The sequence below is a fragment of the Dermacentor andersoni genome, chromosome 4, assembly GCF_023375885.2.
Source record: "Dermacentor andersoni chromosome 4, qqDerAnde1_hic_scaffold, whole genome shotgun sequence".
NCBI classification, from domain to species: Eukaryota; Metazoa; Arthropoda; class Arachnida; order Ixodida; family Ixodidae; genus Dermacentor; species Dermacentor andersoni.
Window position 1 is genome coordinate 178,884,861 of NC_092817.1, and position 16,791 is coordinate 178,901,651.

A 16,791-nucleotide genomic window follows, 5' to 3' on the forward strand; every position below is an offset into this window, starting at 1 on the left:
ACTTTCTTTTCTTCAGACATATCGGGGTCGGCGTGGCTCAAGGGGCGACTTATTTCCTCTGCAAAAATTGTGATGTTCTCGGTTGGCAGCTGCATGCGGGTTTCCGGTAGAGCTTGGGCTGCCTCTTTGCGTAGGATGGTCGTGAAGCCTGCAGGAATCCGTTGCGAAACAGGTTCCATGTAGCCAATGCCGATTCCCGGTTTTCAAACCACGTTCCTGGTGGCGTCCTCTAAGGCGAAATACACATGCTGTAGCTGGTCGTCATAGTTCCAGTTGCTGAAAGCAGCGATCCTTTCGTATCTTCCCAGCCGGTTTTCAAGGGTCATCAAACGATGATCCGCGGAAGGTCGGTGCCTCCCTGGGCTGTCGCAGAACGATGGCAGATGCTGGGGCCGCCATTGCGGCTGTATTGGCCACAATCTGCTTGATCGTTTCAGGCAGAAGTTCGTGTTCCATTGGCAATTGTTGTAGCTGGTGGCTTGGTAGATGGCCTGGGATGACGTTGGTATTGTCTTTCCAGTCATGGGTTGGATCACGGCTTATCGGGAGCGTCCGGTACATGAACGAAAACCACCTGCACAAGATATCACGCGGTAGTGACGGTGAAGAAAGCAGCGAAACAGTGAGCGACGAAACTAGTGTTTTATTGGGGGAACCTGTGCCCTCGCAAATAGGCTACACTCCAGAAACAACGACAGCGGCGGACACATTCGGTGATCGTTAAAATATTATCAGTGGGTCAAGCTCGTCGGCTTTTATACATCAGTCGGCGAATGTCCCAGAGTAATCGCTGGTGCCCTCGTGTATTCCAGAAAGTTCTACACCATTCGCGGCGCCCATGCATGCAATCAGATTACACAACGTTTGACGACAAAAGATAGCGGATAGAATTATCGGTAACATTCCAGAAACTACCGATACATCCAGGCGCGTGTTGAGCTGAGCGATAACATTTGCTAGTCGATGAAAAGCGCTCACCCGAAAAAGATAAACAAGTGCACGTGTCGATATTAATGATTTCCTGCAAAAATGATCTTGTCATGGTCGCCTGTTCGCCGACGAGTGCGTTATTTAAACTCCAGCTACTAATAGCGCTGATGAATTATTCCTCCAGGACAAGCTTCATCGTATTAAAGCATGGTGTAATCTCTGGTTGATGTCCGTTAATGCCACTAAATGAAAGATTATGTGTTTTAATCACCATCGTAACCCGCATTTGTTTACATACACCATTTCTGATTCTCCTGTCTAACTTTTGAAATCGAAAATTTTCTTATGCATCACAACGATCTGTCTTGGCGTGTACATGTGACAAACCTAACCTCACCTGCAAACAGAAAAGTTGGCTTCCTTCAACGGCATCTTTTTGACGTCCCTCCTGATTTAAAATTATTGCTTGCAAACCACTGATCAGACCAAAACTTGAATATGCATCCGCCATTTGGAATCCACGAGGCGCATAATTATTGATATTTTAGAAGCCGTGCATAAGAGAGCTTAATTCTTTGTTCATTCTAACACAATATTAGTGCGTCATGTCTCAAAATCGCCATTATCCGCTCTTATCATCACTCGCCCAATTTGTAGAATATCTCTATTTCAGAAATTATATCATTCCCAGCTCAACCAAGTACCCTACATCCACGCAACTGCATTACGCACGTCTCAACGCACCGGTCATCTGTCTAAAGTCTCAGGCCGACGTCTGAGTACGACTTCCTTTGCCAAAATTTTTTTTCATCCAAACAGCAAGTCACTACAACGACCTTCCCACCTGCTCATCAGCATTCCTAGGCAAAATTTCATCGCACCTGTCAGCACAAAGGAACTGTTATAATTTCCAATGTTAACCCCACCCTTTATGCGATACCCTCAAAACGGGGCTCATTGAGAAGAAAAAGAGAATGAAGTGACTGTTTGTCGCCGCCACATTTGAAAAGAGATGCCAATTATTCATCGTAATCATCATCATTGCAAGTACCCGCCGGAATCGTCCGAGTTTCAGAAGCGGGGAGAATCAAAGCGGATTCTAGCATATACTGGTCTGCAGCCGAGAGAAGTAAGAGACACTTAGAGAATTGATGTAGAAAGTGAGGGAATAAAATGGTAGAATCGGAGTCACTAGAACCAGACGTCACTGTAGAATATGTTAACACCACCACCTTTTATCTTTACGTGCACTGCAGGAAAAACGCGTCTCTCAGCCACCTACAATTGCACCTGTCTTGCGCGATTCCAACGTGTACCTGCAAATTTGTTATTCATCACCCCATTGAATTTCCACTCATGTTCGACTGCACGTCCATGCCCTTGGCATCTACTCTGTAACTATAATGGTACACCGGTAATGTGTCCTACGCATAACACGGCAGGAAGAGCTCCATGTTTAGAGTGCGGCTCTTAGGCGCACGTTCCTGCTTTGACCATCGCTGTTTGTCGGTGTCGTACTTCGGTGTAACTGAGCGAACGAGCACAGCGAAAAATGAAAGAGCGAATGCGGAGAGCAGTGGCGGATGAAAGACGGCGACAGCAGAGAGCACGAGAAGGATAGCGGCGGAGGAGGTTGGAGAGGAAGCATTATAGGAAAGGCAGATGACGCTACCTTGAAGCACCACCAGATGGTGCTCACGTCCAGGCAACTTTGTCAGCAGCTGTGCGGGGGAAAGGAAAAACAAATTGTGGGGCTGCAACATTGATACGGGGATGGATCATCCGCGAATCTGTTTATGTTGCATACATGGGCTGCATGCATTATGAAGTCATACATTTTCTCCATACGGCTCCACACTACGCAGACACAAGCGCCGCCGCAGTCACCGCACGTCCCCTGCGTCTGCCGCAACCGATGCTGCAGCCGCGCCGGCACCTCCGACGCGCATGATGTGATAACCACAGAAGCGCAGGCCACGTGACAGGCGCCGTCGCCGCACCCTTCCCCCTCTCCCCCTACCTATCTACATTGCTACAGTGCCATCATCACACCATTTTCCCATCTGTCCTACCATTCTCTATTCAAGCACGGCCTGCACCTCTGACACGCCTGACGTTATAACCACAGAAGTGCAGGCTACATACACAGGCGCCATCCTCACACTCTTTCCCCACTCCCGCCAATGGCCGGCTGCGTGCCTTCCTGTACACGATACGGTCGCAGGCAGGACATGGTACCAGCTGTGGGAACGCATTCGGGGGATGCTTATGGGGGCCACAGGAAAACAGCTTTGCTATAAAAGAACCGGAAAGCTCGCCTTTTGGCAGCGTTCGTCGCAAGCGTTTTCCGGTAAAGATTACGAGTCCAGAAGTGGCAGTTGCCGGGTAGCAGAAACTGTTTGGCTGGTCTTTACATAGCGCTGCTCGTCGAGGCTCTGCCAGTTAGTGCGCGAGGTCGATTTTTTTGTAATCTTCCTTCGTGTATGTTACTTTAACTATGCTTACTATTTTAAAGATCGCATCATTTTTTGAAATCTGTGCAGCAGTGGGTATTTTTAAATTTTGGTAATACAGTGCTCCATAGGTTTTCAGCAAGCATTGGATGGTACAGTGCGCTTACAAAATATATGTTAGCGATTCGTCAGTGCAATAGAAGCAGCACGGTGCACTGAGCTAACATGTGATAATTGCTCTCATCGAAAGAGCGTGCACAGCAGGAGAGAGCTTGGAATGGGTTTCGCATGCAAAACACATACAGGTAAAGGTTTTAGGTGTAGTTTTTCTCAGAGAACCTGTCAATGGCTAGGTTCCGGAAAAAAATTGCGTATGCCTGTCGAGGCGTGTAGATAGACAATTTCTCCCCACACGTGGGCCGATGGCGAAGGTCATGTAATACCGTGCCGACGCTCGGTGAAGGTGAAGCAGGCTTTAAGTACTACGCCAACTTCCCAAAATAGTTTTAATAACAGCCGCCGTGGTTGCTCAGTGGCTATGGTGTTAGGCTGCTGAGCACGAGGTCGCGGGATCAAATCCCGGCCACGGCGGCCGCATTTCGATGGGGGCAAAATGCGAAAACGCCCGTGTACTTAGATTTAGGTGCACGTTAAGGAACCCCAGGTGGTCGAAATTTCCGGAGTCCCCCACTACGGCGTGCCTCATAATCAGAAAGTGGTCTTGGCACGTAAAACCCCATAATTTAATTAAGTTTAGTATCTTAGGTCCAAACACAAGCCGAATTTCATATTAAGCTCCTAAGTATAGATACCGCACTTGACCCTCGTCAGCCATGTCTACGTTCGCACCGCCCTCTCTTTGTTGGCATTCCAAGAGCTTGCGTATCTCCTTTCCTTTCCGGCCCCTCTCCCGAGGCGGCGGCATAGGCGTATCCACCGGAGGGGGGAGCAAGGGGGGCACTTGTCCTCCCCCCCCCTTTCTCAGGACTGGGAGGGCAAAGTAGGCAATTTGCCCACCGTCTTTTGAAACCCGGGAATATATGCGACTAGAGTCCGAAGCAAGATACTCGGGTCTATAGAAAGTGGCTTGAAGCACTGATAATGGGGTTCTGGCTTCGTCACCAGCTGCACGTGAAGTCTCGGCCTGATTGTTTCTTCAGCACGCTCATCACTGCTAGTCTAATCGGAGTCTAATCGGTGACAGTTCATAAATTTCCGCACCTCTGCAAGGCTGCAGTAGTCTTTCAAGTCTTAATCTAGACATTGATTCGGGCTACTTGGTCTGTCAATAAAGCAATTTAACCTCAATAGTTCAATTGAGGTTCTCAGAACTTTTAAGACTGCTTTCCCTTATTTGGTCCTGAAAGGTGTTCTCGTTAGAAACCTGAGCCCGCACGAATTGTTGGCTTCTCGCTGCCGGCGGACTTCATCACGTCAGCGTTGTGACAGCGAGTGCTCGTGGCCATCGAGTGAGATGTGTTTATATTTCTCTGTACGTACCATGCTTGTCAACGATGCAAAAACCATGCGAAAAACCATGCTTGTCAACGATGCATCTACCGGTTCGAGGGAAAGTGCGCCCCTCCTCCCACCGTCAGAATCGTAAAGGAAAAGTGAGTCATTTATCTGCTCCCCTACGCGCACACACTTGTGAAAGTGAGCCCTGACGGCTGCACACTGCGGAAATACAACAAACCCACAGCTGAGGCCAAGTTTTCTATCAGAATTGGGAACACATAGGTGCGATTTATTTATTACGTATCCCCTGTATTCGAACCTCGCCTTCACCTGCTGTAGAAGATGACGCGTAACTCAGAACTTTGCGGTGCGAGATGCCTACGGGACGTGCCTTGCACCCCTGCATTGCTGAGTAAGCTATCGCTAGGCTGTCCAAAACAAGTTTAATCTAGCATCAACTGCATTACCTCGTGTTTGTTGGGGCCAACCAACCTAACTATCGTTAAAAGCACAAAATCAAAATTGATTATTCAATTTACCAGTATTTTATCCATGTTACCTTTTTAGCGATGTCTACGCTAGATCTTGCGACTCTTTTGCCTGTTTACGGCAGAGTTTACCGTGAAGTAATCAGTCACATATTTACTAGCTTGAATGAACAGTTGCCGATATTTTGACTACTTATTGTTGGTGATGGTGAGATCCGAATCCACCAACTCTGCATTCGCGTGCGTTGCAATACAAATTGTGCTACGGCGACGACTGCAGTTCCCACGTTCTCCAGTCTTGGGTATTTATGTGTGTATTTAGGTCTGACCCACTACTGTTAGCTGCGTAAAACTTCCACAACAAAAGCACAAAAAATAACTTATGTGGTTTTACGCGCCAAAACCACCATCAGATTGTGACGCACGCCGGCTCCCTCCCACCCGGAAGCAGCCGGGTGAGAGGGAGGTTGCGTAGATGCCGCTAACCAAACCTGCGCTCCCCTTGTAAGGAACCCTCTATGTTGGGCTTTGCGGTAAAGCATACGAAAACCGGTGGGTTGCCCTCCCACTCGAAAAATAGTTGGTGCGCCACTGCGTGGCGTTCCAGTAAACGTGCCACCCGCCAGTACCCAGAGGCGGAAAAAAATGCGAACCGTCCATGTGGCCCCGATGCCGCAGACTTGGTACTTTTCACTGGAGCAACAAGCAGGTTCCAGAGGAAGTTTGTGGGGAACCCATTTTGTGTAGCCTGTCTTGTGTGTGACCACTTGTGGTTTTCGAGGAGGAGGAGGAGGAAAAACTTTATTTGCTCTAATTGATTATAAATTAGCGGTGGCAGATGTGGTTGGCCGTCTTCACGGTCTTATTCCCCATCTGCGCAGGGTCGACGCCCCTATTCCAGGGCACCACTGAGGGTGGCTACTCGGTGAGCGTGCCTTACTAGTCCATGCAAGACTTTCGGGTCGCTGCTGGAGAGCACCCTCTCCCACTGCTCCGCACTCGGGTCTTTTATTTGAAGGAATTGGTTCGGAACGCATTCCCATGTAATGTGTGTGGGCTTGGCGCCGCACCAGGGGCAAATGTCTCTATACTGGGTTGGAAACATCTTGCCTAGTGTGTTTAGATTTGGGTATGTTCCTGTTTGCAGCCTCCTCCAAGAGGTTGCTTCATGCTGATTTAGGCTGTTGTGGGGTGGAGGGTATTTGATTCGGACTCCCTTATAGTAATTCAGAATGTCTGAGTAGCTTGGGTTGACTGGTATGGGTTCCTCAGGGTCGGTGCTTGTGGCCGCTCGGTTTGTGTGCTCTGGAGCTGCCTTGTCCGCCCTTAGGTTCCCTTCTATTCCAGCGTGTCCCGGTACCCAGAAAATTGTATGCCTGACTTTGTTGTTAGCCCTGCAGGAGCGGAGGATGTGAAGCGCTTTGCGTCCTATTCTGCCGTTCACGTAATTCCGACACGTAGCTTGCGAGTCGGTGAGTATCGTTAAAGACATTTCGGATCGGTAGCACTCCACTGCCGCTAGAGCTACGGCTATTTCCTCAGCTTCCGTTACCGAGCAGTCCTTCATTGACGCGCTGCTGATCTCTTTGTAGTCATGGCTTATTACTATCGCAGCTGTCTTTATTATGTTTGTGCCTCTTTGCTTGGCGTATACTGCAGCATCTGTGTATACTGTTGTGTTTTTTGTGGCCAGGTACTTTTCGACGTATTTCGCCCTTGCGTCCCTTCGCGCCGTGTGGATGTTTGGGTACATGTTTTTGGGTAGGGGGCTAACAGTGTATGTTTTCCGATATTCATCAGGAATCCCCTCCGTTCTTTGGGTTTCTTTGATTGATTCCGCGAAGCCTAGCCTTATTAGCAGTTCCCTTCCCGTTTTGGTCTGCTGGAGTCTCATGAGCTGTGCGATACTTTGGGCTTCTTTTAGTTCTTCGAAGGTGTTGCTTAAACCAAGTGTCATTAGTTTCTTTGTCGATGTATTGTTCGGCAGGTGAAATGCTGTTTTGTACGCTTTGCGTAAAATTGTGCCCGCTTCTTGTATTTCCTGTTTGGTGCAGTTGAAGTACGGGAGTGAGTATGCGACCCTGCTGACCACCAGGTTGCCCACCAGCTTAAGTGTGTCTCCTTCTTTCATCCCATATCTCTTGTGTGACACCCGCGTGATCATGCGTGCTAATTGGGTTGTTGACTGCTTGAGTGTTTTCAGCGTGTGGGTGCAGCGCTGGTTGGACTGCACTCACATTCCAAAGATCCTGATTTGTTGGCTTTCCGGTATCGGCTGTTTCTTTAGCCGTATGTTAATGCTTTCTTTGCTTTTCTTGCCCCGTGTAATTCTCAGAATCTCGGATTTCTCCGTTGAGCACTCAAGGCCTCTTTCCCCGACGTATTCTTCCACGCAAGTGGCTGCTTCTTGCAGATAGCTTTCTTTTTGGCACAGCGAGTCTTTAGTGGCCCAGATGGTGATGTCATCTGCATATATGACGTGTTGTATGCCTTCGATTTTGCTTAGTTTATGCCCTAGGCCAATCATTGCGATGTTAAAGAGTATCGGGGACATTACTGAACCTTGGGGTGTCCCCTTGTTTGGTGTGGGGAATTTTTGCGATCGGATCTCTCCCAAACCTATTGTTGCTGTTCTATTGGAGAGGAAGGCTTTGACGTATCCGTGTACTTTCTTCCCGCAGTGTACGCTGTTAAGGCCTTCCAGGATTGCCGCGTGGCTGACATTCTCAAAAGCTCCTTTTATGTCTAGTGCCATTAAAACGTCTTCTCCGTTGTATGGTATGTTGCTGAGAACCTCATGTTTAATTTGGAGAAGGACATCCTGTGTCGAAAGCTTCGATCGGAAACCGAACATACTATGAGGGTATAGCTCGTTTTCCTCCATGCAATGTTGTAGTCTTTTTGTTACTATCCTCTCATATAATTTGCCTAAGCACGATGTGAGGTAGATTGGTCTTAAGTTTGTTACCTGTAGCTTTTTGCCTGGTTTGGGAATCATTACAATCTCGGCGTGTTTCCATTCCTCTGGTACCGTTTCTGCAGCCCAGTGTTGGTTGAGGAAGGCGGTGAGTTGTTGCACCAGTTCGTCCCCGAGGTTTCGAATAAGTGAATTTCTGATTTTGTCTGCGCCCGCTGCTGTATTCTTTTTTACGCTTCTTATGGCCGCGTACACCTCTTCTTTTGTGATTGGCCTGTCCAGCAGCTCGTTTTCTTTCCCTTTGTATTGCTGTGTGTAGGCCGCCGGGCTGTCATGTCCGAAACATTTGAATCTGACCTGCTCTAGCAGTTCAGAGTCCGGTCCCTCGAATTGGTGTACCAGGCGGTGTATGACCTTATTGTTTTCAGATTTTGATTTTGTTGGGTCCAGGAGCGCCTTGAGTATGTGCCATGTTTTTGCCGTGCTAAGGGTTCCGTTTAGGGACTCGCTAAACTGTTGCCAGTTTTGCCTAGTCAGCTGAGCCGCATACTCCTCCGCCTCCTTGGTTATCTCTGCGATTTTCTTTTTGAGCTTCCTGTTTAGCCTTTGTTTTTTCCATCTTTTAGTGAGCCCGCGTCTTGCCTCCCATATCTTGAGTAGTCGCGGGTCCACCTCAGGTGTTTCCTCTGTTCTTTCTATTTCTTTGGTGTACTTGTCGAGCACTTCCCTGAGCTTGTTTCCCCAACCTTCTAGGGACTCGATGTTTCCCTCTATAGTTTTGCATTCCTTCCTGAAGGCATTCCAATCTGTCACCTTGGTGGTGCCAATTGCGTTTTTAGGATGTAGTGATCGCTGCCCAGATTCTCCAGCAGGTTTTCCCATACCGCCTTGTCTGTTCCCCGGATGTATGTCAGGTCGGGGCATGTGTCGGAGCTTATGCTGTTACCTAGTCTGGTTGGCGTACTGTCGTCTGTTATGAGGTTGCAGCCGTACATATCTGCTGCTTCCTTGACTTGCATGCCTTTCTTGTCTGGTTTTTTGTAACTCCAGGTCAGATCTTTGGCGTTGAAATCTCCTACAATCACTAGGGCGTTTGTTTTGGCTAATTTGCTCGCTCCTGCAAAAAGTTTGCGGAAGTCCGCCTCTTTTTGACTCGGAGGACTATAGAGATTTATGACAAAGACACTGCTGTCTTTTCTTTTCTTTTTTGGAATGATTTCGACAATACCGTGGTCTATGTCTGTGTCGGCTATGCTGTCGTGTGCTATGGCGGTGAGGGATTTACTGATTAGTATTGCTGTGCGTTCTTTTTCATAGCACGTGTAGCCTTTTAGCGTTGGTGTGGTTTTCCCTCTCTCCTGTAGTGCTATGATATCTGGTGGTGTGAGTTGTCTGTTTATGTACTGTAGGAGTTGCCCTTGTTTTTTGCGATAGCCCCTGCAATTCAACTGCCAAATTTCTACTGTTTCGTATCTGGTCATGACTAGTCCTCGGTGTTAGACGCGTTGTAGTTTTCGAGGCCCTGTCTTCTTAGGTTGAATTTGTCTTTAGCTTGCTGTGAGATTTGTTGTTTGCGTTGGTTTCGGATCTCCTGATCCATTATTGCCATTTTCTGTTCTATTGCATTTGTTTTCTCTTGTATAAACATCATAAATTTTCTCATTTGGTCTTCGAAAGATTCTGGTTGCTGTGGTTGTTGTTGGGGTGGAGTCTGCGGTCTAGGGGGACTACCGGTCCTTTGATCCTGCAGGGCTTTAATTAGCTCCTCCAAACGTCTTTCTAGCTGTTCTATGCGTTGGCGATATGCTTCGTTTTCCTTTCTAAGATTTTTATGTTCCTCTCCATTATTATTATCTTTCCCCGAGAGCGGAGGTGGGGTCTTGGGTGGTCCCCAGCTCACCTTAGCGTTGTCTTGGGTCTTCTTAATCTGTTGTTGTCCCTTGTGTTGCTGCTGCACCCTCGTGGGCGGAGGCTGCAGTGGTGGGAAATAGCTGTCGCTGGCTGGGTCTCTCGCCTGGCTCCTCGACTGGCGCCTCGACTGGCTCTTGGCTCGGCTCCTCGAGCGGCTCCGGCTGGCTCGATCGCCTTCGGAGCTCAGCCATCTTCGTCAGCGCCTGCGGCTGCGGCTCCGGCCTCGGCGTTGTTGCTGCTGCTGATACGGTTGTGGGCGGCCCCGGAGCTCCTTGGTGTCCTTGAGGCGCCGCTGGTAGTCCCTGGTGCCGGTTAGGTGGGCTCCTCCGCATACCAGGCACTTCGGTTGGCATTGGTGCCCCTCTGGGGGGCCAGTTGCTCGGCACTGGCGGCAAATTCTCGTTCCCGGCTTTGGGCACACGTCCGAGCGGTGTCCTTGCTTGCCGCATATGAAGCATACTTGTCTAGTTGGTATGTAGGGGTGGGTCTTGTACTCGCATGCCCCAAAAATGACGTATTTGGGGAAGAAAGGGCCGTCGAAAGTGACGAGTGCAGTCTCCGACTTGCCCAGCATTCTTGCGCTCAAGATCTCCACTCCTTGGGTGCGTAGGCGCAACTTGGATTCGAGTAGGTCCGCCGTGATTCCCGGAGGTAACCCACGAATAACAGCTCTTTTGATGCCTTCAGGCAGCGCCACGTAGGCGTTCACGTCGTAATTTTACCCGTCAAAGTTGAGGCAGTTGATCTTCCTGATCATCCCGCCTGCTCCCTCGTCCGAGGCGCTTGCGATGATGATGTTGGAACCTGGCCGGAGTCTCACCAGGAACTTGTCTTCTCCGAATTTTCGGCCACACGCTTCCACGATAGCGCGTGCCGCTTGGTACGTCTTCAGCTCCTTAACCTTCAGCCCGCCCTTTGGCCGAATAATGATCTTAGCGTCGTTCAACGGGAGGGGCGGGAGTCTCTGCCTCGACTGCCTCGCCGCGCCGCTCTTTTGTCCTTGTGTCGTTGACGTCACGCCAGCTGCTGTCACCGGCGCCATCTTGATATTGTTCTCGGCGGCGTGAGGCTCGCCCGGTTTCAAAATGGCGGCGCTCTGAGTAGCGCGCTTAAGCCCTTTCTTCTGGCGTCGGGAATAGTAAATTTGCCAGTTTTTGTCTTCTTCCTGCTGATCTGCCGTGTCTGCCGAACTCGGCATATCTTGCTGCATTGTTAAATCTTCTGATACTCCGCTCCCTAGCCCGCTCTGTCCCGAACATGCGGCGGGATAGGCTTTCGGCGGGAGGTTTTCGAGTCACCTCACATCTATTACGGCAGTGCGGGACGTCGACCGACGCACGATCCCCTCCGCTGCCGCGGCAGTGAAGCATTGTGTGTGCCCTTTGAGCGCGGTGAGCAGCGTGTCTGTTCTACGTGCCGGGATTCGTTATCAAAAGGTGTCGTGCCGCGTTTTACAACAATATATGCATATAGAAAACCCCTCTCCCCCTAGTGCCTCATCATCTTCGGAGGCTCAAGATCGTGGAGGAGCGACTAGCTGCGCCTCGCCTTCCATTTATGTGCATACGACGTCTGAGGCACGGCAATGGAGAGTTCGCCGTTAAGGGGCGCACATACACAGCTTCACTGGTCATCCACCTTCACAGAGAGGAATGGCACTGAATTTTTTTACCTGTGCTTGTCGGCCTACATTGGCATCGCCTGAAACAATCTTGAAGGGGTAGTAGTTCATACTGAGGAAGCGATACTGTTGTATTTTTTTTTTGCTTATTTGATAAAGCGCACGTTGTTTCACCGTATGCTACGTGGACAGCAAGTGTGCAGTGACAATATTGAGAGTTAGGAATGAGTTTGGGAGTTTAACGGTTCAGGCTGTTGCAGCGGTTTGCAATCTTTCTCTGCATAGTCATCACCGAAACAGGTTCATCGTACTGGATCCGGCTGGAGCAGTGCCAAAGTCATTCAGTCATGCGCATGAGGGTAGTGAATGAAATGACGCTGGATGGGGTAATCGGGAGCGCTCCCTAAGCCGTTCCGTAAATCGATTGCGAAATACACTAGGGAACGTGCTTGGTAAATGTAACACACCACTATGGGATCTTGTTAAGGGAGAAAGGAATTCCCGTTGAGTTCGGCTTTTCGACATGTTGTGCCACAGAGGAGTAAGGACTGATAATAGATTTCAAAGGCGTGTGATGACTGGCGGCAGCTGGCAGCGCCTAACTTGAAATGCTTGCGCGGTGGGACGAACTGCCGCGTTGCTCCTGTTGGGACGGGAGCAAGCAAGCGCAGGTAAAGGTTGAGAGGAAACATCATTTGTTGTTGTGGATATCTGACTCCACTGTAGTGTGTGGAATGTGACACAGGAGAGTTAGACCAGCCCTTTTAAAAAACTGACGCTCCGAGAGAGAAGCGTCTAGGCGCAGCCCCTCCAGGCGCTGTTGGTGAAATAAACTCTTTCCTCTAGCAGACGTCGGCTCTTCCATCGCGCTGCCATCGTGCACTTGAGACATCGAGGGGCGCTGTATCGGACGACCACCTATCAACATCACATCTTTAACTCCAGTATTTAATGCCAACTTTGTTCATCTCCACTGGAGGTTTGTCGTTTGAGGAACGAACCCTTTCCCATTCTCAATGTTTAAAGTTTACATATGTCTTGTTTACAGTATACTGCGAATTTTATGCTGGTCTCAGCTTCAGGGCAGAGAGCCGGTAACCTTCAAGTTAATGTATGGTAGACGTGTATTAGAATTATTCTTTATTCGCAGGTGGAGGGTTCTGTGAGAACCACGAGGGGCGACTTATTGGCGTTGATGGAGAGTTATGCGGCTGGCTTCCAGCAGCACGGTGTTGGTCCGGGGGACCGTGTGTGCACTCACCTGAAGAACAGCTTGGAAAATCTCGCTGCCATGTACGGTTGTATCTTCGCCGGGGCTACATTGGTACTTGCGAAGACTTCTCTCACGCAAAGTAAGTAGATCATTTGCCATTAAAAATCTACTGTTAAAACGTTAAAATTCCCATTTATATTATCTCGTCTTCAAATATCACAAGGTAATCTAACGAGCCGTTGTCCGCACAACATTGTTGTTACCGCAAACTTGTCGGGTCACGACATTCCGTTTACTTGTGCCGTTGGTGAAGGCTTTTCTCACCAAAAGCGTGCACGTTATTCGCGGCTCGAAAGAGTTACCACTGCAGTTAACTTCTAATATTGGTTGCAAAAACAATTTCCAGCTGTTTGGTGCATTCTCTTGCGGTCGCCGTAGCAATCTACTGTAGACTCTGCTTTAATGTTTCAGACCACGCACAATCTTCTGACTGATCTGCCACGGTGGCTTAGCGGCAACGGGGCTGCGCTGCTAAGCACGAGGTCACGGGATCAAATCCTGGCCATGGCGGGATTTCTCCGGAGGCGAATTGGTAGAACACCAGTGTCATGTGCATTGACGGCACGTTAAAATCCCCTGGTAGTAAAAATGATTCCGGAGTCGCTCACTACGGCTATAGTCCCTAGATCGGCTTTTCCCAAGTAGCGACAATTCCCTACCCTCCTGACACAGTTTTCCTTGCGGCTCGCGTCGGCCTCCATGTTCTTCCCAGCGCAGTGCGGTGGCAAGGTTGTACGCGCTGTAAGCACTTGAACGGTATGCAGTTGCAGTCACGGCTTTTCTGTGCGAGGCAGTAAAGGAACGTGGCAAATGAGTTAGGTGCTGACAAAAACGGAAACGTGCCAGTAGTGCGTTCCAGCTGTTATGTACATGCTGGTGTGTCATAGGTGGTGCGATCGGTGAAACTTCGTAGTCGTAGTGTGGCTGCCTAGTTCGCGGGAGAACAGTGCGCGCGCGCATTTTTGTATAGGCCGAGTGTTATTGCAGATGCTTCGATCAGTCACTCCTATGGAGTACAATTCAGAAGTTTGCCTGCACCTTTGCATGTCAAGTGTGTTATTGCAGTAATTTGCAATGGTCACTCGCCCGCGGTACAATTGAGACCTGTGCCTGAAAACTTGCGTGCAAGTGATGCAATCTTATTTTCGTACTTATTAAAAAGTGTGCATAACTCTTCCTTGTCCTTGTTCACCATCTTCAGTCCGTCCCTTTGCCATCTTTTCCCTATCCGTCTTATTTCTGCCAGCTGCAGCTTGTGTACGAAAAACTTCATATAGCAAATACCATGGCCGGCAGCGTCTTTTCCTTTCGTTTTGTACTGTAATAAAACCACTACCGAATCTGTTATATGTTGCTGTGTATATATGCAACAATAGCTTAAGTGGGCGATTTTGAGTAGGATTTAGTACAGCGTGGTTACGCGTCACTTGCGCTCAGGGACGAGCCCACGATCACAAAGCCAAATTTGCCGTTCGCAACAAAATCTGATTAGCGCTACTCAGACTGATGCTGGGCTCATTGAAACGGGCATTGCGGCCGCAGTTGTGCTATCTGTGCATTTATTAATCGTAAATCATTGTCTCGAGGCGAACAATGAAACATTGCAGCAGCAGCCAATAAGAAACGTTCGAAAGGTACGATGACTTCCAGCAAACAGCGACAAATCTGCAGAAGTCACCTTCGATGAAAATCTATAGCCGACACAACTCCACACGCAAGAAAGCAAGCATGCTGACGCCGTCGAACTCAGCAGCTGGACTGGCCTAAAAAGAACGTGGCGGATGGAAGAAGCTCCCAGCTGGCAGTGGGCGCTGTCCAATAAAGTGCGTCAGTGGCGCCGCCAACATTTCGGTACATAGATTTTAAAGATCATAAAGCGACTTCAACTAACGCATGCCTCAAACTCAAATAGTTGTTTTAGCACGTGAAACTCCAGAACTCATTCGGTGACTTTTTCGCCAAGAAGTTCTTACGGAAGAGTGGTTGGTAGAGTGAGTAGCTAGATAGTCGCGATGTTATAAATATTATCTCCTAGTAGTTTCGGTCAAGGACACTGTAGCAAAACTGTCAATGACAAAACGAGATTTTTCGTTGGGTGAACCTTACCTCACGAAAACAGGCTACACTCAATGTACTACGATAGCGCCCAGCACAGTCAGCGATCGTTGAAAATTTTATCTGCGGAACAAGCACGTTGGCTTTTGTACGTGAGTCGTCGAAAGTTCCAGAGTAATCGCTGGTGCCCGCGTGTCTTCCAGAAATTACTACGCAATTCCCGTCGCACCTACAATGAGATTACACAAAGTTCGGTAACAAGAGACAACCGACAGATCCGTCAATAACATTCGAGAATCGTCGGATACATGCGGGTGCCTCCTGCGCTGAGCGATGACTTTTAACATTTGTTAGCAGATGAAAAGCGGTCACCGGAAAAAGATCAAGAAGTACACGTGTCAATATGATCACGAAGCCGCCTGCCGGTGGGTGACCACCGATACAGACGAAAAGCTTTTTGAATTCGGACCCAATGGTAAATACGTCTCTCACTCCACATGCCAATTGAGGCCGTATATGATTTTACAGCGGAGCTGTATTGCGCTCGTTTCCAGCGTTTCGTGATGTGCGTAGCCAAAAACGATGGCGTCTTCTATAGAGATAAAATATCTTAAGCATACGCCAAAATTTTATCAGCCTATGTGTCCTAGCTGCTTTAGAGGCCAGATGGGTCAAAACGGGTGATAGATAATGGATGATGGTTTGATGCGTTGCGGTCTACGCAAACAACCACAGTGCGGCCGTTGTACTCTATGCATAACCGACGACGAGCGAGAGCCCTGCTGTGGAATGGGTCACGCGTGCGCCATGCAGACTGGGGGCGGAATCGCTGTCAACACCATATAGGTTTTTCCCGGAACGTCAGAGAGGGACCTTCAAGAGTTTGTGATCAACACGTTTGGGTGGATCCTCCCACTGGACCTCAATCCTATTGTCATTGTGGGTGACTTTAAAGGTCGATGTGTCTCAACCCGATGGTAAGTTGTTCTAGGCTTTGCTCCTGGTTAGGTTATGTCTTCATTAATACACCAAAACTAATGCCTCCACGACGCGCCATCGGTCGTGTGCATAGACTAACGTTTGTTAAGAACATCTTCAGTGTTGTCAAAGAGCCCATCCTGTCTATCATTGAAACCATAAAGTCCTAATTACTGTGGTCACGAGATAAACGTAGAAACAAATAACCATAACAACGTGCACAATTGTGCTACATTGTATTGTTGTTTTATTTATTTTATTTATAGTGATATGCAGCTTCAACGATCAGCCACCTTAGTAGAGTGGAATGGCTCGGAAGTTTTCTTCTACAGGCATCATCTGCTTAACTTAGATAAGAAGAACAGGCAGCTTCTGCAAACGAAATACTTCTGGAAGGTGCCACGTTCGTCTGTGGATTGTAGTGAAGCTCGTCTGTGAAACAGGAAACATAGTTTGTATTTGTGGACGAGATCGTATCTGGTAATGTGTGACAGCGGCAAATCGCATTGGTTGTTAACGCAGAAAGTTGGGCTAGGTGGTGTTGATGCATTAGCTTTGACAAAGTTACTAGCGGTAACAAGAGAAACGAAAAAAAAAAGATTGGAGACCCGCCTTTTTTTTTGTGTGTCTTGTTAGCTAGTAACTATATCACCGCGCAGTGGTTGTGTCCTTTCTTTATTGTTCTTTTTCTCTGCTAAAATGTAAGT

General features: G+C 48.6%; 1 protein-coding gene across 2 annotated transcripts in view; it reads left to right on the top strand.

The window, feature by feature from the left end:
• LOC126531931 (uncharacterized) overlaps positions 1-16,791 on the top strand; it is a 110,158-nt gene that overhangs the window by 27,198 nt on the left and 66,169 nt on the right. For both annotated transcript variants that reach the window (XM_050179652.3, XM_072287984.1), the window contains exon 2: positions 12,929-13,130. In XM_050179652.3, the coding sequence (XP_050035609.2) occupies positions 12,929-13,130 (202 nt within the window). The remainder of the gene's footprint in view (positions 1-12,928; positions 13,131-16,791) is intronic.